General features: G+C 41.6%; 1 protein-coding gene across 2 annotated transcripts in view; it reads left to right on the top strand.

Moving 5' to 3' along the window:
- LOC117099018 (phospholipid-transporting ATPase FetA-like) overlaps positions 1–22,058 on the top strand; it is a 119,539-nt gene that overhangs the window by 46,605 nt on the left and 50,876 nt on the right. For both annotated transcript variants that reach the window (XM_033238181.1, XM_033238180.1), the window contains exons 5-11: positions 384–482; positions 2,048–2,109; positions 5,711–5,783; positions 6,147–6,217; positions 8,063–8,145; positions 8,916–9,071; positions 11,143–11,231. In XM_033238181.1, the coding sequence (XP_033094072.1) occupies positions 384–482; positions 2,048–2,109; positions 5,711–5,783; positions 6,147–6,217; positions 8,063–8,145; positions 8,916–9,071; positions 11,143–11,231 (633 nt within the window). The remainder of the gene's footprint in view (positions 1–383; positions 483–2,047; positions 2,110–5,710; positions 5,784–6,146; positions 6,218–8,062; positions 8,146–8,915; positions 9,072–11,142; positions 11,232–22,058) is intronic.

Here is a 22,058-nt window from a genome sequence, read left to right as displayed (position 1 = left end):
GATCATCTCACTCCTCCTTGTACTGAAGGGTGTGGGAGAGCATGTAGTTTTTCTGTATCTACTCTTACCCACTCTCCACACCCATTACTTTTCACTGTCAAAGGAGAAATGACTCTTTGCCATCAACACAAAGGTTGTGGGGTTCAGTATAGATAGGTAGCAACTTAGAGCCTTTTATTCTTTTCTCCTCCCTTGGGAAATGTTTGCTTATATTTGGGGGGTTATATGAAAGATACAACAGTGGAAAGCAACTAGGACAGTTGGATTTTGTATGAACAAATGGAGGTGAAAATGATGTTGAGGGTGAGGGATGTGGTGGCGGGGGGGAATATATTATCCTTTGAGTTTTCTGACCCAAGATTCTCTCCCTTTCCCTCTCTTAGTTGATTCCTCAGATCTCCTCCTTGACATGGTATACAACTATGACACCCCTGATGGTGATGCTGTCCATTACAGCCGTGAAAGATGCCATCGACGACCTGGTGAAGTGGCTTCCTCGGCCTCTAGTTCCTCACTGCACCTAGTCAGACTGTGGGCATGAAGGGCTTCCCAGAACTACCTAGTGCTAACAAGAAACCCTGAATGGAAAGAGATATTTTCGTTTCTCCTTTCCTTATCCATCCCAGAGTAATATGCAGTACCTTTAGGCCCAAGATTGGTGGTCTATGTATGGCCAGAAAAGGGCAAAACAAGGTCTTTCTCTGTCTTCCTACTACCACCACTTTTAGCCCCTCTCCCAAGCCTCCTTCCATCTTTAATAACCCACTCTTTCTTTACTCCTCTCTTAGATTTTTCTAGCTTCGTTCTCATCCTTTTTCCTCTGCTCCTCCTCCCACTCTATATACCCTGTCCCTTCATCCATCTGCCCCTGCTTCATCTCTCCTATTCTTTCTCTTTCTTCTTATGTCTCCACATTTCCTGTCTCCTCTCCAACTCTATTTTCCTTTCCAACTTTCAATTCTGTTAAGTGTGCATAGCTAGGAACCCTCTGTCCTGGCCTTGAAAGAGAAACTGGCTGACAGTGAGTGCTGCATGGCTTCCTCTTTGCCTCTTACAGCAGGCCCAGCATAGAGGGTTGAGAGTAAGGACCCAGTACCATGCCTACTAGTGGGATTTGGAAAGCCAGTCCTCTAGACCTGCTTGCAGTTTCCCTAAGAGGGTCTTTCTGATTTTGCCAGAATAGATTTTTAGCCTAGTTTGAGAGCACCTTGTTTCCTCAGCACTTTATCTCTATAAACCCAGGATTAGCATGTTGTGGTTTACCTTTCAGTCACAACTTTGATGTATAAAAATATAACTTTATTTCTCTATAACTGAACTCAGTTTAGCTTATAACCACATGCATACCCCATCTTAACTCTCTCCAATGAGAACCAAAAATTAATTTGCCAATTCACTGTAACCCAATTACTTCTGGTTTAGAATTCAGTCTCTTTATGATAAATATTTGGACAATTTTGAATTCTGACAAATTCAGGATTCTCTCTGCCCCACTCCCAGTCCTACCCTTTACTCAGGGAGTAATCTCAACTGGAAGGAAGAGATTTATGTGAATCCTGGCATCAGGACATAGCCTCTATTTGTTTCCCTTCTATTTGGTCTTTAAATATTGGCCTCTTTCCTCAGCCACTATAGAAGCCTTTGTATGTCAACCATAGTTGGAGGTAAGGTAGGAGTCTGCTTGAGAATACTCAGCTTTCCCTGCACCTACCCAGGCACATGGGATTCTGTAGCCCTGCGCATCATTTGAATTGTGTCCTCTGCAGCTTTTGACATGTTATTCTCATTCTCCCAGGTTTTTTGCTTTTGATATTTAAAACCAAGATTTTGCCTCTTTCTTCTCCCTGGATTCTTTTCCTGCCCTCTCTTCCCAGCTTCCCAGAGATAATCAACCTCTTGGCCTGGTTTTAAGGAAAGAAGGGCTTAGGATAGGAGAAAGGAGAATTACAAAGAAGAGAACTACATTGTGTAATATTTTAAAATGTTAATCTTCTATATGCAGTTTGTTATAGGTCTATTTCCTGAACATTTTCTTGTATGATTTTAGAAAAGGCATCAAAGTGATGATCGAGTCAACAACCTGCCTGTTCTGCTACTGGTAAATGGCAAGTAAGTTCTTCTAGGGAAGCTAGTTTAGGTTGAATCAGTCCTGAGAAAAGGTGGGCTTAGTTCAGGACACTGAAAAGAACCTCAGACATAGAAATAATTTGTTTCTAGATCTAGCATGCCCTGAATTTGTCATGTCACCTCAGATAACTGTGTGGGCCTCATTTTTCTTTTCTATAAAATAGAAATAATATTCTCTACCTTAGAGGATGCTTGTGAAAATAGAAATAAAATAATATATATTAAAGTAATCAATATTTTATGATATTACTATGCAAGTGATATTATTAGTGTGGTAGTTAGCATGGAAACATCTGTCTTTAGAACATTAATGGATTCTGACATGGTTTTTGTCCATTCTACTATAGCCTTTGGTCAGGTCATCTTTTCTGTTAGCAATCCAAACAGAGTATTGAAGTTGGCCCCACCGCTGTAGTGTTTGGTCATAGCTATCTAAAGTGTTGCAGGAATGGAAGAAGGAAGGCATATTCCTATGTAAGGCAAAATATGAAGACTGTCCTAAGAGGTACAAAAAATTACTATAGAAATTAATAAAAAATAAGCAATTATAACTGGTTAAAGGAATCAAGGAAGACTTTCTGGAAGAAATGTGGTGTTTGTACTAGGCCTTAAGGGAAGGGGAAGAATTCGACAGGTAGAGACTGTGTGAAAGGAAAAGGGAGCAGTGTGAGCAGAAGCATGATTGCAAGAAAGTGCAAACCTGAAGGAGTTCAGGATTGAGGTCCAGCCTTTATTATGGTGGCCTTACCGAACACACAATAGCTATCATCTCAAGAGCTTGGGCAGCTAATCCTGTTGTGTATTGTGTCTGCTGATTCTTACTCATGATGGATTGTTTCCTCAAGAGTTTTGACCTGTTGAAATGTCCCATAAGATACCACCAAAAAAGTCAGTTGTAGTTAAAAAGAAGGGAAATAGAAATAAAAAGAAAAGAAAAGACAAAACTGAATATATTAAGAATTGCTGACCAAAAGGATTTAGTCAAATCAACTCACCCAAGTAGCTTGAGCACTTGGGTTTTATAAGATTATTGAAGAATTTGTCATAGAGGGATTTTAAGGTGGGATTTAACAGACAAGACCCTGGTTAGACTTTGTAAGCTACCGAGTAACTGATTAGTTTAATATGCAGAGGTGAGGTTGGTTGTTGAAATAGTCTACGTTCCAGAAAACAGCTTTCTTTTTCTAGAACACATGGGTCTAAACAGAGCTGCTATTTTAAAAGTTTGTCTGTTTTATAAGTTGTAATTTTTGTCATTTTTCATTTCTCAATAATTTTGTTTACAAACACATCATTAGTAGAACTTTCTTTAAGGGAATTCTATGTGGCTGGAGGTGAGGTTGTATCCCTTTATAAGGGTTTGTGTTTGTTTCTGCCAGTTGACTCAAGGGTATTACCTGCTGATACCTAATTTGAAAGAAGTGTAAATTGGAGCCCCATCGAATATGAAGTTACAGATTTTCAGGGAAGAGTCCTCCACTCACTAACCCCCGCAACCCTCCAGACTAAGATACACAAACTTTCTTGCCAGCGAGCCAATTTTCTTTTAGATCACTCTTTCACTAATGGTGTTGCCCTTCAAGGTCCTGACTTTATGAGAAATTCTTAGTTTTAACTCACTGACTCTCAAAATCATAAGGCTTTATCTCTTGTCCCTCTGGTGGGAGAAACTGAAATTCAAATTATTAGATTATTAAAACTGGCAATCCTTCCCCAACCCAGGGCAAGAACAGCTTCAGAACATGCTTACTGTTTTGGATTACAAGATTGAGTATTTTAAATCAGTAAGGAATGTCTTCACCTCTCCCAGATCTGGGACACATGATTGTTATAATGTCCAGGAACAAACTGGTAATAGTTTGGCAGCTCCTTATGTAAGAAATTATAAATTTTTATATCTCCAGGAGAAACCAGAATGTGACAGCACTTGTTCCTCTTTATGTTTTACTGGTGACAACCATGGAAGATAGAATGCCAGAGTAACAGTGAATGTCAAGTCAAGACAAAATAAAACAAACACCCAGACGTCTGTCTCCAAGGCTTGTAGCTACTACTCTACAGTACTGTCAGAAAAGTATTTAAAAGAAACAGTGGATTTATATAAAAGGACTTTTTTTGGAAAAGTTGGCCCTCCTCAAAGCAGCTGTCTTCTTAGGAAAGGTGTTCTAGGAATACCCATGCCTATGTGTAGCTGGCAAAGTGGTGATGTATGTCATGCCCTGAAGATAACAATCCTGCATTCAGAGACAAAATAGACAGTGTCCTGTCGACTCTTTTTCCCGCTCTTTGGGTGCTTGGCATAATATAACTGTTGCAAGGATATAGCTCATGTTTCCAAAATGCTTGTGGCAATATGTACATTCTTCTTAGTCTTTTCTCAGGGAGGAAGGATTTATGGACCCTGTTTATTTGGGGAAATTGAGGTTGAAAAAAAAAAGAGGAGGGCAGCAAACCACTATTATTGTAGAATCTGCTCATACTGCCAGGCTGCCTTTTATGGAAAGTAGGGATGTGAGGATCAAAGATAATCTAATTTTAACATAGGTAGATAAAGACCGGGCGCAGTGGCTCACACCTGTAATCCTAGCACTTTGGGAGGCCGAGGCAGGTGGATCACGAGGTCAGGAGTTCGAGACCAGCCTGGCCAATATGGTGAAACCTCGTCTCTACTAAAAATACAAAATCTAGCCGGGCATAGTGACCCAAGCCTGTAGTCCCAGTTATTCGGGAGGCTGAGGCAGAAGAATCGCTTGAACCCAGGAGGCGGAGGGTGCAGTGAGCCAAGATCATGCCACTGTACTCCAGCCTGGGAGACAGAGTGAGACTCTGTCTCAAAACAAAACAAAACAAAACAAAAGTAGATAAAATTGATGTGACCTTATGATAGAACACATTTAAGTTATCAAAAAGAATGAGCTACATCTTCTATAAATGCTCTCCAAGATGGACTGTTAAATGAAAAATGCAAAGTGCAGAAAATTATGTATCTGCTATGTGGCTTTTAAATGTGATTTACATGTGTGTTATATGTGATTACATGGATTGATATTTTCTAGAAATAAATATAAAAATATTATTAACAGTGGCTATCCTTGGGGAGCAAAACTAAAGACTGGTAACAGAGAAGACTTTAATTTTTTCCTTTTATACACTTTACCATTGGAACTATTTTACTTTAAAAACCTTTTTTTAAAAAATATTTTTGAGGAAGGGCCTTGATGTATTGCTCGGGCTGGTCTCGAACTGCTGGCCTCAAGCAGTGCTCCCAATTCAGCTTCCCAAAGTGCTAGGATTACAGGAATGAGCCACCACACCTGGCTAAAAAAAATAAAAATAAAAATAAGATAAACGTATGTGCATGTATGTCTACAGATACGTTTGCAGGGCTTTAGAACCCTTATAGCCTGAAGTCAAGAGAAATGGGCCCCACTCTTGATTGCAGCAAGGATGCATCACAGACCAGTTTGAGCCTTGTCTTTATTCCTTTCAGCCTTTTTTGGAGGTTGGGGAAATCATCTTGATTGTCAAAGCAGAGCTTTGGGGAAATTCTCAGAACAGATATTCAAAGGTTATTTTCTTATAGGATGAAGGAGGACAAATGGATGAATGTTCAAGTGGGAGATATAATAAAACTAGAAAATAATCAACCTGTCACGGTGAGTACCTCTTTTGGCTGTGACTTGTTCTTTTTCGGATTGAGTGGGTAACCAGGGACTCTTGGAGCACTTCTGCTACCACTCCTTTTGATGACCTTCGTTGCCTCATTTTGCATCAGAAATCAATAGCTCTTGCAGTAAGAAGCTTGTTCTTGCCTATTTCTCACTGTAGTTACAGGGAAGGTGTGAGCAGCTTTGGGAGAGGGTGTATGATAGCAGTGATAGATCCTAGACAAAGAAAGTAAATCAGTGTCTGTAAAATGGTTAGGGTGAACATCTGTTCCTAAGGTGACTGCTTTTGTCACACTATAATGTTAAGAGCCCGCCTTCCTGCTTTCCTGACTTTGACTTTTCTGACCACAGGCAGATATACTATTACTCTCTAGCAGTGAGCCATATAGTCTGACATACATAGAGACAGCAGACCTGGATGGGTAAGTGTTCCCTCCTGACGCTCCATTAAGATGATTTAGCCAGCTTAGAGTGGTCTCTCACTGAGGGGTAGCATTAGGCAGGGAATTAATTTTATTCTTAGATGGAATATTGAATATATGAGCCAGAGAGCCTAGAAATATCCAGATAAGAGAAGATGGACACCACATCCTTGGGACCCTCAAGTCTAAGACTGAGCTCTTGACAGGAACAATTGAGCATTCACTGGGCACAGAATAGGGCAAATAAACCCCACATTCTCCATCTCTAAATTAGAGACACTCTGGCCATATTCTGTAATGCTGAGTAGCAGGAAAGAGGATAACAGAACTGTAACATTTCAGAGTACAGTTTCAAAGTTTCCAAGGGAAAAATTTTGAATATAAAAGTATCTATTCACTGATAAAATACCATGTTCTATAAAGGAGTTAAGGTAGAAATTTATTAACATCCAAAAGCTAAGGTCTTAAAGAGGATAGAGCCATCTGCAGAAAGCTTGTCCTGGGAGTTTTATATTGATCTTCATTCCTACAACTGTACTTCTTGATGCACACAATTTTTTGAAACATGAATTCCATTTTTCTTTTTGTCTATGCATTCCAGCAAGCAGTTACTTAAGAGCCTGTCATGGGCCCCATAAATATTTATGAGGTGTGGAGTATGTTTCCTTGGAGGTATGTGCAAGTTTTTATCAGGATCTGCTCCTTATTTTTTTTTTTTTTTTTTTTTTTTTTTGAGACAGAGTCTCGCTCTGTCGCCCAAGCTGGAGTGCAGTGGCTGGATCTCAGCTCACTGCAAGCTCCGCCTCCCGGGTTCACGCCATTCTCGTGCCTCAGCCTCCCGAGTAGCTGGGACTACAGGCGCCCGCCACCTCGCCCGGCTAGTTTTTTGTACTTTTTAGTAGAGACGGGGTTTCACTGTGTTAGCCAGGATGGTCTCGATCTCCTGACCTTGTGATCCGCCCGCCTCGGCCTCCCAAAGTGCTGGGATTACAGGCTTGAGCCACCGCGCCCGGCCCTTATTCTTTTTTAAAAATTTTAATTTAATTTAAAAAATAGAGGCAAGGTCTCACTGTGTTGTCCAGGCTGGCATTGAACTCCTGAGCTCAAGTGATCCTCCCGCCTCCGCCTTCCAAAGTGCTAGGATCACAGGCATGAGCGACCATGCCTGGCCAAACTCCTTATTCTTTTTTGTTGTTGTTGTTGTTTGTTTGTTTGTTTGTTTGTTTTTTGAGACAGAGTCTCACTCTGTTGCCCAGGCTGGAGTACAGTGGCGTGATCTTGGTTCACTGCAAGCTCCACCTCCTGGGTTCACGCCATTCTCCTGCCTTAGCCTCCCAAGTAGCTGGGACTACAGGCGCCCGCCACCACACCCAGCTAATTTTTTGTATTTTTAGTAGAGATGGGGTTTCGCTGTGTTAGCCAGGATGGTCTTGATCTCCTGACCTCGTGATCCGCCCCTCTCGGCCTCCCAAAGTGCTAGGATTACAGGCATATTCCTTATTCTTGAAGGGAGCAGGTACTATCTCCAGGTTGTTTATGATGTTTCTTCAGCCTCTCTAGAGCACCTGACCAGCTAGATCTCATGAGTTAAGTAGTGGCAGTGTGTTGCAGGGAGTCAGAGGAAAGAGATGGGAGTGAATGGCTAACACTCAGCTTCCTTGAAGAGCCATCTCACCTCAATACTGAGAGAGGAACAGTGGGAGTGACTTTTATAGCTCAGACTCAAAGCCCAGGCTCTACTGGTAACATCTATTTTCTAAAACCCCATGAAAAAGTAGGAGATACTGCACCTGTGCAACAGTTCTGTTTGTGTCCTGTACTCTGGTCACTTGTCTTTTACTCTAGTGAAACCAACCTGAAAGTGAAGCAGGCCATCTCAGTTACCAGTGACATGGAAGATCGCCTGGAGCTTCTGTCTGCCTTTAATGGTGAGTTAGGAAATGGGTTTTCCTACCTAAATTTTCATCAGTAGAGGACTGGTTAAATAAAGTATGCTACATCCATAGTGATTTCTATACAACTTATTACAACAATATGCAAGTTGATATTTATTGAAACATAAAAAATACAACATGTAATTAAAAGAAAAATATAATTTACAAAAGACTGCATACTGTATATAACATAAACCTGTTTTTGGAAACATGGGTATGTTTATGAGTACTTATATAGAAAAAACATAGAAGGATGCACTTCAAAAGGTAAATAGCACTTTTCTCAAGACAGTGAATGAATTTTACTTCCTTCTTTACCATTTTAGTATTACTTAAACACTTACAAAGGGCATATTTACTTTACTAATCAGGAAAAGGTCAAGTTGTTTCTATTTTGAAAAAAATACTAGGTTCGCTTTAAGTCATTTTTGAGTTTCTTCAGATTCAGAGCTCATATGATCTGGCAGTACTGATGTCACCATCATGTGGGGTTTTCTCTCTCTCTGGATGATCCATGTCACATACAGAGTTATTCTTCTTTAATGCCAAGAAACCTTTGTCTGCCTTTCTTGAAGGAGCTGGTGAGAAATGTGCAGTAACTGAGAGAGGCTAGGAAAAAGATGTGTATGTATTTTGAAAGAAGGATTTTATTTCCTCCTTTCTATTAAGTCTCCTTCCATCCTTAGGAAAGGCCTAAGATTACAGATGCAGAACTCTTATACCTTCTTATACAGATGCAGAACTCTTATTACATTTTTCTGCAGGAGAAGTGAGATGTGAGGCTCCCAATAACAAATTGGACAGATTCTCAGGTATACTGACCTATAAGGGGAAAAACTTCCTGGACCATGACAAGCTGCTACTCCGAGGCTGCATCATCAGGAATACAGACTGGTGCTATGGCTTGGTGATCTACACTGGTACCTTTCCCTTGGCCCCCAGACTAAATTCCATTCATGGCTGAGCTATGGGTACTTAGTTTTCAGGATATGGATATGACACTCAGATATATATCAGAACACTATGGCTTTGAGATAGATAGGCAGGTGGGTGGGTGGATGGATGGATGGATGGGAGATTTGTGGGAAAAAAACTTTGTTTCTTAGGGAAAAAAAAGTGACTTCTGTTTCCAAGCAATGAACTTCCAACATATCGATTCTACCTTTGTTAGAGGAAAGCATTGCATTCCAAAACCACAGGGCATTCGTGAGTCTCTTTGACCAGATCTGGACACAGGAGAGGGTATACATGCAGAGGAAGTACAATAGAATTACCACGTGAAGGGGGAGAGTATACATGTGAACTATTCCCGTGAAGAGAGGATGGATACAATGCTTATTACAGAGAAAAATATAATGTAAAAAGTTCATACCAGAGAAAAGTCACATATGGATCATTAATAGTGGCCCCTCTTGAGATGTCATTTAGAACCACAATTCATTATATTTAGTAAGATATTTTCTTGGGTTATGATGTGGTTCAGGAAAATGGAGGAAGCCTCTGTGCTACCCCAGTCCCTCAGTGGCAACAACCATAGTAGGAAATATCAAGAAAGATTTACCACAGTGAATATTATTCAACTCAGATTCCCAGAGCTCCCCTTCTAGAGCATCTACTCCTAGACATGAGGCTTCTACACTCCTTGCTTCTGTGAAAACTAATGAGACCAAATCCCTAGGGAGAAGCTTAAGAGTCCAGGGAGGCCCTGGTGGAACTTCTTTCATTGGTTCTTGATTTAGAGCGGCAATGACTAGGCTACCTAATTCCCAAACTCAAAAGACTTAACTTAGACTTATTTTCTTCACTGTATATACTTCAGCAACTACTCACACACAATTGCCACTCATAAAAAGTTCATTTTTCAGCAAAAGGTTTTTCTTTCCCAAAAGCAATAATAGTGAGGCTGCCAACCAGCACAAATGTAGTTAAGTTTTCCCAAGGTTAGTTACATTGTAGTATCTTTGGGAAGCTCTGAGCAGAGACTAATGCCACCTAAAAGCATTTTGAGGTATTTGTATGGAATTGAGTTGCTGTTCCTGCTACATGATGTCCAAGTTCTATGATGATTTCCACCTTCTTCGTGAAGCCTGGGGCAAGTCAGTCTAAGGACCCTTAGAAGATATGGTACCTGTAGCTTCTAGGCTGTAAGCCAAACTTCTCACGTCTTGAAGCCCTTTGAGGAATGCTTAAGAGGAAAGAATGACATAGCTTATGCTCTGCACTCCCACTGTTTGTCCACATATCAGAGATGTCCCAGCTCCCCATGTGTAAACATTGATGAAATTCCTTTATCTGTCCTTTAACAGAACACGTTAGAATAATGGTCAGATGGCGAAAGGCCAGAAAAATTGCTGCTTACAGTTTCTTCTAAACCTCTTACATTTTCTCTGGAGCCATAGCTCAAGTTAGTAATTTCCAGCTCTAGTCCCATTGGCCATTAAAAGCTCCTTACTTCTGCCTGCCATCTGCCCTGTCGTGAAGAAACATGGAATCTCTGTCTCTCAGCGCCAGAGGAGTCTCAGCTCCCCTGCTTCCACCTCAGAAGAAATCACTGCCATTGCCTTTTTGTTTCTTCCATTCCCAGTTAGAAACTTTCAATATAGCCTGAGCCAGCAGTGGGCTTCCTCAAAAGATGATGGGGATCTCTTTATCAGAAAATTCTTTCTCTAAGCTAAATAAACCAGATGGTGATCAGAGAGAAGCTTGCGACTCCTCTTCTAATTTAACTCATCTATGAAAGTTGAGACTGTCTGAGGTGCTACAAAGAGAGGGATCTGCATGAGTGTACTTTAAAGAAGACATTGGAACTATCCTTAGAAAAAATTTTCCGTTTTTTGAGGTATTGAAAACTGTGAGCCTTTCTCTAGGACTTTATCCTCTAGCATTGGAAAGTGGTTAGGTTAGATTATCATAAAGATACAGTTCAACCAATTCCAAGCCTCTGAGTATGTTCAGTGATTCTAATATCTGATATCTTCCTGTTTTATTTAGGGCCAGACACCAAATTAATGCAGAACAGTGGAAAGTCCACTGTTAAACGAACACAGATAGACCATCTCATGAATGTCCTTGTACTCTGGGTAAGTTAAATACTTTTTTTTTCTTTGTTTCTTTACAAATAGTAAAGAAACATACTTCCCTTCCTTTCACAGAAGTAAATAGTAAAGGGATACTTCCCTTCCTTTCACAGAAGAAATGGCATTTCCAGTTCAGAATTTAGCTGTTTGAAAGTCTCAAGCAGTCTTAGGATCCCAGAGATTAAGATCTGAGGCAGAAAAGAACAGACAAGTTACAAGAGAGTCTAGTTTATACCTCTGTTAGGAAGAATAGTCACAAAGTATTTAAAAAGGTATTATGCTTTGATTAGTGGTACAAGAATGGATCAAGGACCCAGTTTAGAAATTAAGACATATTTTTATTTTCTCATAATCAGTTTTATTCATGACCACTTTAATAAAGCCTTACTTAGACTAATAAAACACCTAATTTAAACTGATGATTTTCAAACTCTTTTCTCAGAGGAGTCTTAAGGTCTGATGCAGTGGGAATAGGGGCGATCAAGTGGATTTTATTCTAGGCTCCTCATTTTGAAGTTCTTGCTTTAAAAAGAACAGCTTCATGTTTATCTATTTTATACAATTTCAGTTGTAAAAATAGAGGGTGTTCTATTAAGAAGTGAAATTTGAAAAGCGCTACAATATATAACAATCAGCTTTGATAATAGATGTTTAAGTTGAAGACTAATAAATTATTTCTGCTATCTGACATAAGCTGACTTTATTCTTACTAAATATAGACAGATTAATTTCCTCTCTCAAACAGCTTCTTTGCATAGCTGAACAGTTCCTGTAATGCCTACACTTGATCTCATAACTTTTCAATTTATTTTTACTGTATTGTTTAGACTCTGAAAACTCAAAAAATACCTTTTCTTTGTATATTCTTTTTTTTTTTTGAGACGGAGTCTTGCTCTGTCGCCCGGGCTGGAGTGCAGTGGCCGGATCTCAGCTCACTGCAAGCTCCGCCTCCCGGATTTTACGCCATTCTCCTGCCTCAGCCTCCCGAGTAGCTGGGACTACAGGCGCCCGCCACCTCGCCCGGCTAGTTTTTTGTATTTTTAGTAGAGACGGGGTTTCACTGTGTTAGCCAGGATGGTCTCGATCTCCTGACCTCGTGATCCGCCCGTCTCGGCCTCCCAAAGTGCTGGGATTACAGGCTTGAGCCACCATGCCCAGCCTCTTTGTATATTCTTATCATTAATATTTGAATTATAAACTACCTTTTCTTCTTTATTATGGGAAACATCCCAGATCCTTTTCAAAATCCTTTGGATCTAGCAAAAGGGTTTTAGAAAATTAGGAAGGTTCATTCAGCTCAGAAACTAGTATTCATTATACTTCTCTTTCTACTATTGAGTAAGTAGTTTTCAGCAGTTGATCAAAGTTCCATTTCCTAGTTTCTTAATGAGGAAGACAATCATGGTCAAGAATTCAGGAAGGTAACATGGGCAAATATGCTTTTGACAACATTAGCAACATATATCATTAGACAGTAGGCTAGGTCATTTAGCCTAGGCTTGTCTTCAAAACAGGATGTCTTCAAATGGGTGTGATGGCCCACACCTGTAATCCCAGCAGGTTGAGAGGCCGAGGCAGGAGGATTGTTCAAGCCCAGAAGTTTGAGAGCAGCCTGGGAAACAGTGAGACCCCATCTCTATAAAAAACAACAACAAAACACAAAAACACAGGTGGAACAAGATGGCTGAATAGAAGTCTTTATTAATCACCCCCCCACACCCCCACAGAAACACCAAATTTAACAACTATCCACATATAAAAGTACCTTCATAAGAAACAAAAATGAGGTGAACAATCATAATACCTGGTTTTAACATCATATCACTGAAAGAAGCATTGAAGACAATCTTGAATTACTGATGCCACCATTCTCCCATCTCCTGGTGGCCATGCATGGTGCAAAGAACTTGTAAGCTTTGGGGAGGGAGAGCACAGCAATTGTGGAACACTGCACTGAACTCAGTGCTGTTCTGTCATAGCAGAAAACAAAACCAAGCTGAACTCCACTGACACCCACCCATAGAAGGAGCATTTAGACCAACCCTAGCCAGAAGGAATCGCCCATCCCAGCAGTCAGAACTTCAGTTTTGTCAAGCCTTACCACCTTGGGCGAAAGTGCTCTGGAGTCCTAAATAAGCTTGAAGGCAGTCTAGGCCACAAAGACTACCATTCCTAGGCAAGCCCTAATGCTTTACTGAACTCAGAGCCAGCAGACATGGGGGCGGGGGGGGGGCCGGTGCACACAACCTAGTGAAACACCAGCCAGAGCAGAGAAGGTAATGTTAATGCTACCACTCCCACAACCCCAGGCAGCACAGCTTGTAGTAACAAAAGTGACTCCTTTCTTCTGCATGAGGAGATGGAAGAGTAAAGAGGTCTTTATCTTGCAAATTGGAGACCAGGTCAACCACAGTACCATAGGGCAGTGGACAGAGTCATGAGGCCCCTATTCTAGGCCCTAGCTCCCAGACAGCATATCTAGATATACCCTGGACCAGAAGGGAACTTGCTGTCTTGAAGGGAAGGACCCAGTCCTGGCAGGGTCATCACCTGCTGACTAAAGAGCCCTTGGGCCCTGAAGGACCAGCAGCAATACCCAGGTAGTACGTTATGAGCCTTGGGTGAGACTGTAGAGTGACAGCATCTAGATGTACTGGCTTCGGGTGAAACCCCGCACATTCCCAGCCATGGTGACTATGGTGAGAGACTTCTGCTTGAGAAAAGCATAGGGAACGGTAAAAAGGACTTTGTCTTACAGCTTAGGTACCAGCTCAGCCACAGTGGGGTAGAACAGCACGTGGGCCCTTGGTGCCCCTGATTCCAGCCTTGGCTCTTGGATGGTATTTCTGGACCTGCCTTGAGCCAGAGGGGAGCCCGCTTCCCTGAAGGGTGAGTCCCAAGACTGACAGTATTCAACACAAGCTGACTAAGCCCTTGGGCCTTAAGTGAACATTGGCAGTAGCCTGGCAGTACCCTCCATAGGTCTTTGATGGTGGCCATGGGGACTGGCTCCTCTGCCTGTGAAAATGGGAGGGAAGAGTGGGAAGAACTTTGTCTTATGGTTTGAGGGTCAGCTCAGCCATAGTAGAATAGAGTACCAGGTAGACTTCTAAGGTTTTTTACTTCAGTCTCTGGCTCCCAGACTGCATCTCTGGACATGCTGGGGGCTGAGGAAATTCACAGCACTAAAGGAAAGGACATAAGCCTGGCTGGCTTCACCATCTGCTGATTGTGGAACCCTGGGGCTTGAAGTGAACATAGGCAGTAGCCAGGTAGTGGTCACAGCAGGCCTTGGGTGAGACTCAGTGCTGTGCTGACTTCAGGTGTGACTCCAGCACAGTCCCAGTGGTGGTAGCCTCAGAGTTGCTTGTGGCATCCCACACCCAGCTCTAGGTGGCTTGGCACAGAGATAGACTAAATCTGTTAGAGAGAAAGGAAAGAGAACAAGAGTTTCTGCCTGGTAATCCAGAGAATTCTTCCAGATTTATTCAAGACCACCAAGGTGATACTTCTATCAGTCTCCAAGAACTGCAGCATTACTGGGTTTTGGGTGCCCTCTAATGCAGATATGGCTTAGATCACAACACCCAAGTCCTTTCAAATACCTGTAAAGCCTTCCCAAGAAAGGTAAAAAGAAGGCCAGACTACAGAGACTATAAAAGCAATTAATATCTAACTCTTCAATGCCCAGACACCAACAAACATCAAGACCATTCAGGAAAACATGACCTCACCAAACAAACTAAATAAGGCACCGGGGACCAATCATGGAGAAACAGATATGTCACCTTTCAGACAGATAATTCAAAATAGCTGTTTTGAGGAAACGCAAAGAAATTCAAGATAACACAAAGAAGGAATTCAGAATTATATCACGTAAATTTAACAAAGAGGCTGAAATAGTTAAAAAGAAACAAATTCTAGAGTTGAAAAATACAATTGACATATTGAAGAATGCATCAGAGTATTTTAATAGCAGAATTGATCGAGCAGAAGAAAGAATTAATGAGCTTGAACACAGGCTATTTGAAGATAAACAGAGAAGATAAAAGAAAAAGAAATGAAGCACTCATACAAGATCTAGATAATAACCTTAAAAGGGCAAATCTGGCTGGGTGCAGTGGCTCATGCCTGTAATCCCAGCACTTTGGGAGGCCGAGGTGGGCAGATCATGAGGTCAAGAGCTCAAGACCATCCTGGCTAACACGGTGAAACCCCATCTCTACTAAAAATACAAAAAATTAGCTGGGCATGGTGGCAGGTGCCTGCAGTCCCAGCTACTTGGGAGGCTGAGACAGGAGAATGGCGTGAACCTAGGAGGCAGAGCTTGCAGTGAGCGGAGATTGCACCACTGCACGCCAGCCTGGGTGACAGAGCGAGACTCCATCTCAAAAAAAAAAAAAAAGGGCAAATCTAAGAGTTTTTGGCCTTAAACAGGAGATACAGAAAGAGATATGGGTAGAAAGTTTATTCAAAGGGATAACAGGGAACTTCCCAAACATAGAATATATTAATATCCGAGTATAAGAAGGTTATAGAACACCAAGCAAATTTAACCCAAAAGAGACTACCTCAGGCATTTAATAATCAAACTCCCAAAGGTCAAGGATAAACAAAGGATTCTAAAAGCAGCAAGAGAAAAGCAACAGATAACATACAATGGAGCTCCAATACTCCTGGCAGCTGACTTTTGAGTGGAAACATTACAGCTCAGGAGTGTTATATATAAAGTTTCGGTACCACAAAAGAAATAGCACTTGAATATAAAATTTTCTTTTTAATTCTCAGCAAGGCAAGTTACTTCTATATAGAAGGGTGCAGCCTTACAGATGGAACAATGGTGAGCGCACACTTGGACAAGGGAGGGGAAGGGGTTCTTATCCCTGGCTCACGTGGCCCCTGCTGCTGTGTTGTTCCCCTATTGGCTAGGGTTAGACCGCACAGGCTAAACTAATTCTGATTGCCTAATTTAAAGAGAATGATGGGGTGAGTGCTTTGGCAGGAGTCAGGGCAGAGCAGGTAACAGGAAATTGGAATGAGTTAGGGTGGAGCAGGTGATTGGAATGTAGGGTGGAGCAGGTGATCAGAATGAGTCAGGGTGGAGTAGGTAATCGAAAAAGTTTGCTTAACCAGGAAGTTTAAAAGTAGAAGGCAAAGAAATGAACATATGAACATATTAATTCTTTGAAAAGAAATTTAGAACTCATATCTAATAATCCCTCCCCTTGTATTTCCTTACAACTTTCTTTTCAAACTTTTTTTTAAAACATGTCTTGGCTTAGTTGTTTTGCTTGATTTTGTAGAAGAAGAAGCTTCTCTGGATAAGGTGGAGGATAGTTAAGGGAGGTTTTAGTAAGTGCCATTTTCATGAGTCTCTGCATCTACTTACGGATGCATGGTATGACACAGCACCTGACAAGAATAAATACACCTATTATGGCTGCGAAGGAGGTATTGAGGCTATTATTCCTTTCCATTTGCCGAACATTTTTTTTTAGCCATCCTGTAAAGGGGTCATTTACCCCTGAGTTGTTGGCTGACTCATTGGATAGAGCAGTCAGACCTTGCAATGCTTTTGTTATACTTTTATTAGGGGTGGTGTTTGGGGTGAAGGTGTAACATTGAGTTTTAATCATGACGCAAACTCCTCCTCTTTCTGCTAATATCATGTCTAAGGCTATCCTATTTTCCCAAGCCATCTGGCTAGTAGCCCCTAATTGGTCAGCTATTCCTTTAACAGCATCTCTAGTGTAGTTAATAAATCACTGTTGATTGTAATAGACATAGTTTAGCCAATCTACATTTTTATTAATTGTCACCCACCAAAATATTGACTTAAATCCTGCAGCTATTTGACTTTGGGCTTTAAGTTGATCTGGTATTCCCCGTGGGACTTTTTGTGTCTAAATAGACGTAAGAGTTGAAAGACCTATAATGGGCTTCTCTAGCTTTACAATGTCTTATTTTTCCTTTCTCTGGTTGATGAAATGCCAGGGTGAAAGGGTTAGCCAATTGGACTAAAGCCCAAGTGCCACTCCAGTTATTTGGCAGAATGTCCAGTAAGGGTCCACCACAATACCACCACACATCTGCTTGGGGATGAACAAGGGCTGACTGATTGATAAGCTCTTTTTTTTTTTGAGATGGAGTCTCGCTCTGTCACCCAGGCTGGATAAGCTCTTGAAAATTCTTAAGCTCATTACGTCCCTTCAGGTCTCCAAGGAACGCTAAGTTTCCTCCCTGTCGTGAGAGACAGGAAGTGAACTTAGTGTTGGGAGATGGAAGCTGGATGGCCTTCGGGGGCTGACCTGCAAGGTTCCGGATTTCGGGATATAGCAGAGTGAGAGCTTGGCATGACTTGCTACCCCAGGCTGTAGAATCTTGGAAAAGGGCTGCTATGCAGCCCACGCCTGGCTGACTGGAGGACCACCCTAGTGCAAAGGGGACAATCTGGCCTCTGGCCTGCTGTGCACACAAGCATAACAATTGCTTTTGTTTAACGTGCTGACAGAATATTTGATCCATTTCAACCAGGCATTTACATCTTGGTATCCTGTCTCAGTTGCCAAAGTTTGTTTTAAGTCTTTAACTTCTACCATCACTTTCTTGGCCTTGTCGTTAGATGGAGGAGGATCAATGGTTCCGATGTGAGAGGTTTTGGAAAAAGGCTTAGAGGCAGGTGCAGGCGGCAGGGGATCAAAGAAATGCATTTTAAAGAATCCAATAGGGTCTCTCCCTGAAACCTCAGCCCCCATACCATAAAACTGGCTTAAAGAAAGGAACCAGCTTAGAAAAGGGGAGAACTCTGGGGGCTTGAAATAATAGCCTGTAGAGGGTTGCACTAGTTTAGCTGACAGGGGGGCTGTCCCTTTTGTAAAATGAATGTATGGTTTTAGGAAATTGCAAAAACTGGTTGGGGCAGTCTATCCTTGCTCTTTAGTGGTCCACAGAATGTTAAATCAACTATGCATAAAAGTTATACATTGGGGGGCACGACTCCTGATTGACACTGGGGTCTTTATTGAAATCTCCCCAGATTAAATGGTCCCAATTTACTAATGCCCATTCTGAGGAGAGTCAGGAGAGACAGAGGTACTTTTCTGTCTTTGACTTGGCAAGTCCCCACACGGTATAACAAGGCAATATTTAAATGCAATAGTTTGAGGCAAAATTGACTTGGTTATGATGGTCAGCAATAGAGTGAGGAAAGAATAAAAGGAATAGAATAGATGAAAGAGTTAAATTTTTCTTAGCTTTAGTTTGGTAGGGTTTTCCCCTGGGATTGTGGTCCACGACTCTTGAAGGGGTGGCGCTTTGACTCGTGTGTGATGAGTCCATCCCTTTTTCGCTGAACGAACAGTAGTCTCGGTAGTTAGCAGTACAAGGTAGGGTCCTTCCTAGGCTGGCTCGAGTTTTCCTTCTTTCCACCTTTTGATGAGAACATGATCTTCAGGCTGGTGCTGGTTTACTAGAAATTCTAGGGATGGTACCTGTGCTAAAAGTCTTTTAGTTTTGAGGGAAAGGAAAAGTGGAAGATAAAGCAAGTATATAATTTCTAAGAAATTGACCTTTTGTTTCAAATGTGGGGACATCAGCAGTGGACTTTATAGTCTTTGGTACCCTTCTTACTGAGAAATTTCCTTTAGCACCTATTTTTATTAGTTTTTATACCAAAGAAAGCCAAACACCATTCTGTATTTAACAATGCTTCCTGTATGATTTTTATACCAGATAAGCTAAATTTCACCTTTATATTAGTGGGTTGTTAATGTTAAACTTAATTTTAATACAACCTTGTAGATATATTTATCCAATTTTTAATGTCTGACCATAAGGTAAGGTTTTTATAGACTCTTTTTAACCTTTTTTATAATTTTTGTTAAAGATCAGGTTAGTGCTTTAAGAAAAACGTGTGCTTTTATTTTAATGTTCAGTTCACAGAAAAACTGCATACCTCTTTAACTTTAGCTAATATGTTTACATACAGAATTTCCTTTACAATTAACATTTTAAAACTTGCTTAGACCTTTAAAACAAAAAAAAAGTGTTTTTAACCTTTTAATGTAGTAAAAATTCACATTCTTATGCCTCCTTATAATCTTTTTACCAAAAGTATATTTTACTTTTCTTACACACTTTGCACATAAAGTGTTTCTTCAATAGTTTTATATTTAGGAGGCCTAATTACTTTAAAATTATACAACATTTCTCGCATAAATTTCCTTTTATAACCTTTTTTTTCCCACGACTTTCACAGATAATTCTTCGACATGCCTCAACTTTCTGACTTGTTGTAAACATCCTTTTTTTTTTTAAACAATTAGTTAATTTATTTTAGGACAAGAATTTACCATATAACATTCTTTTTACATAAACTCTCCCCCCCTCCCCCGGCTTTTTTCTTTTTTCTTTAATTTTCCCAAAGATGATAACCATTCTTTTCTAAAGCGAACTTCCTTCCTGTCTGTGGACTAGACTACCTAAGGCCACAAGATTAGAAGTTAGGATAATACATGTTACACTGTTAACTTTTAGCAAAGTTTACTTTTGTTGAAAACCTTCTAAGTTTGGGATTTCAATTCTCCTTTGCTGTTAATAAGACCTTGTTTAGTCTAAATTAACTTAGAATTGGTATAGATGGTTCCTTCCTGGTTCTGTGAGTACTATAAGGCTTGGCTGAGTGCAAACAATTTGCAGGTTTGAGCAGACCAGTTATTAGGCAATTTTCCTAACTCTGCTTCTACAAGAGTTTCCCTATCAATTACTGAATACCCACTGTGGTTTGTTGTTTTCTTCCCCCCTCCTCAATCACCCCGGGGGAACCATCTGTAGTACTGTCCTGAAGGGAGTTCCTCCTAGGTCTGGTCGGACCTTTGTATGGTAATTAAGATTTAAATCCCCGGTTACGAAACCTACCGGGTTAAGGGAATTTTCAGTGGTTAATGATAAATCATCTTTTTCTAACAGAATAACCCTACACTTTAAGATTTTTGAGTTAGTAGGCTACCTTTTTGCTTTTTGACAGGATAGTTCTGAACTGGTGAGGGGTGCTCACAATGAGGTTTCCTCTAAAAGTTATTTTTCTGGTTTCTTCTGTTAGCAAAGGAGTTGCCACTACAGACTGAATGCATTTGGGCCACCCACTGGTTACTGGGTTAAGGATTTTTGATAGAAAGGCTACAGGTTGTCAGTGGGCTCAGTGCTTTTGGGCTACACCCTTGTTTACGCTGACAACCAGGTGGTATTGGAGTGTTATAGGGTCACAGAGAAGACCTTCAATTATCAACTACAGGTTTTAAATTTACCCTGGCTTTTAAGGGAATAGGTGTTATGCGCGTCCATGTGAAGAGACCACCAAACAGGCTTTGTGTGAGCAATAAAGCTTTTTAATCACCTGGGTTTAATCACCTGGCGGGCTGAGTCCGAAGAGTGTCAGCGAAGGGAGATAAGTGTGGGGCCGTTTATAGGATTTGGGTAGGTAAAGGAAAATTCCAGTCAAAGGGGGGTTGTTCTCTGGTGGGCAGGAGTGTGAGTCACGGGGTGCTCAGTGGGGGAGCTTTCTGAGCCAGGATGAGCCAGGCACAAGATAATGTCATCGCTTAAGGCAAGGACCGGCCGTTTTCACTTCTTTTATGGTGGAATGTCATCAGTTAAGGCGGGGCAGGACATTTTCACTTCTTTTGTGATTCTTCAGTTACTTCAGGCCATCTGGGCGTATATATACGTGCAAGTCACAGGGGATGTGATGGCTTAGCTTGGGCTCACAGGCCTGACAATAGGGTACACTGTTTTCTTTACTACTTCTATTTTTCTCTTTCTTTCTCTCTCTTTGACTCCCTCCTTTGTCTCTCTGCCTCTTCCCCCGGCCCTGCCTCTCTTTCCCCTGTCTGCCTCTTTCCCCTCTCTCTCTCTCTCTGCCTCTCTTCCCCCCGCACGCCTCTTTCCCTCTGCCTCTCTTTCCCTCTCTCCTTTCTGTCTGTCTCTCTCTCTTCCCCTAGGGTAGGAAACTGCAGGAGTGGAGCTGCTCTGTCTTTCCCCAAGAAGAAAGGAAAGGGCGGCAGCGGCGGGGGCCGGGGGCGGGGTGGGGGTGTTGTGTCAGATTCAACCCTTGAAATTAGCAGAAGGCTCAATACCTCAACACCAGGGATGTCTCACTTTGCCTGTCCCGGAAGGCTCAACCCCTCAAACCAGGGGGTGTCTTGCCTGTCTTGGAAGGTTGACCTGTTTCTCCCCTTTTCCCCCTCTGAAGGTCCTTTGCACGCTTCCTACTTGTGCTGTTCACTCTGGCCACTCCCCCAAGGTAGAATCAGGACCTTCTTAGTGTTGGCATGCCAGTGTAAATCCTACGGCAGGATCCGCCCTAAGCCATATGAGGTAACTACGGAACCACAGAGAGGACCCACTCACTCCTTCCAGCAGTAGGACTTGTCACTGTTTCATGTGTCCGTATGAAGAGACCACCAAACAGGCTTTGTGTGAGCAACAAGGCTGTTTATTTCACCTGGGTGCAGGCGGGCTGAGTCCGAAAAGGAGTCAGCAAAGGGTGGTGGGATTATCATTAGTTCTTATAGGTTTTGGGATAGGCGATGGATCTCACAAAGTACATTCTCAAGGGTGGAGAGAATTACAAAGAAACTTCTTAAGGGTGGGGGAGATTATAAAGAACATTGATCAGTTAGGGAGGGGCAGAAACAAATCACAATGGTGGAGTGTCATCAGTTAAGCTATTTTCACTTCTGTGGATCTTCAGTTGCTTCAGGCCATCTGGATGTATACGTGCAAGTAACTGGGGATATGATGGCTTAGCTTGGGCTCAGAGGCCTGACAGTT

Source organism: Trachypithecus francoisi, unplaced genomic scaffold (assembly GCF_009764315.1).
Source record: "Trachypithecus francoisi isolate TF-2019V2 unplaced genomic scaffold, Tfra_2.0 Lachesis_group16, whole genome shotgun sequence".
In the NCBI taxonomy this organism is placed as follows: Eukaryota; Metazoa; Chordata; class Mammalia; order Primates; family Cercopithecidae; genus Trachypithecus; species Trachypithecus francoisi.
Note: the sequence above shows the minus strand (reverse complement) of the source record. Positions and strands in the feature narration are given on the sequence as shown.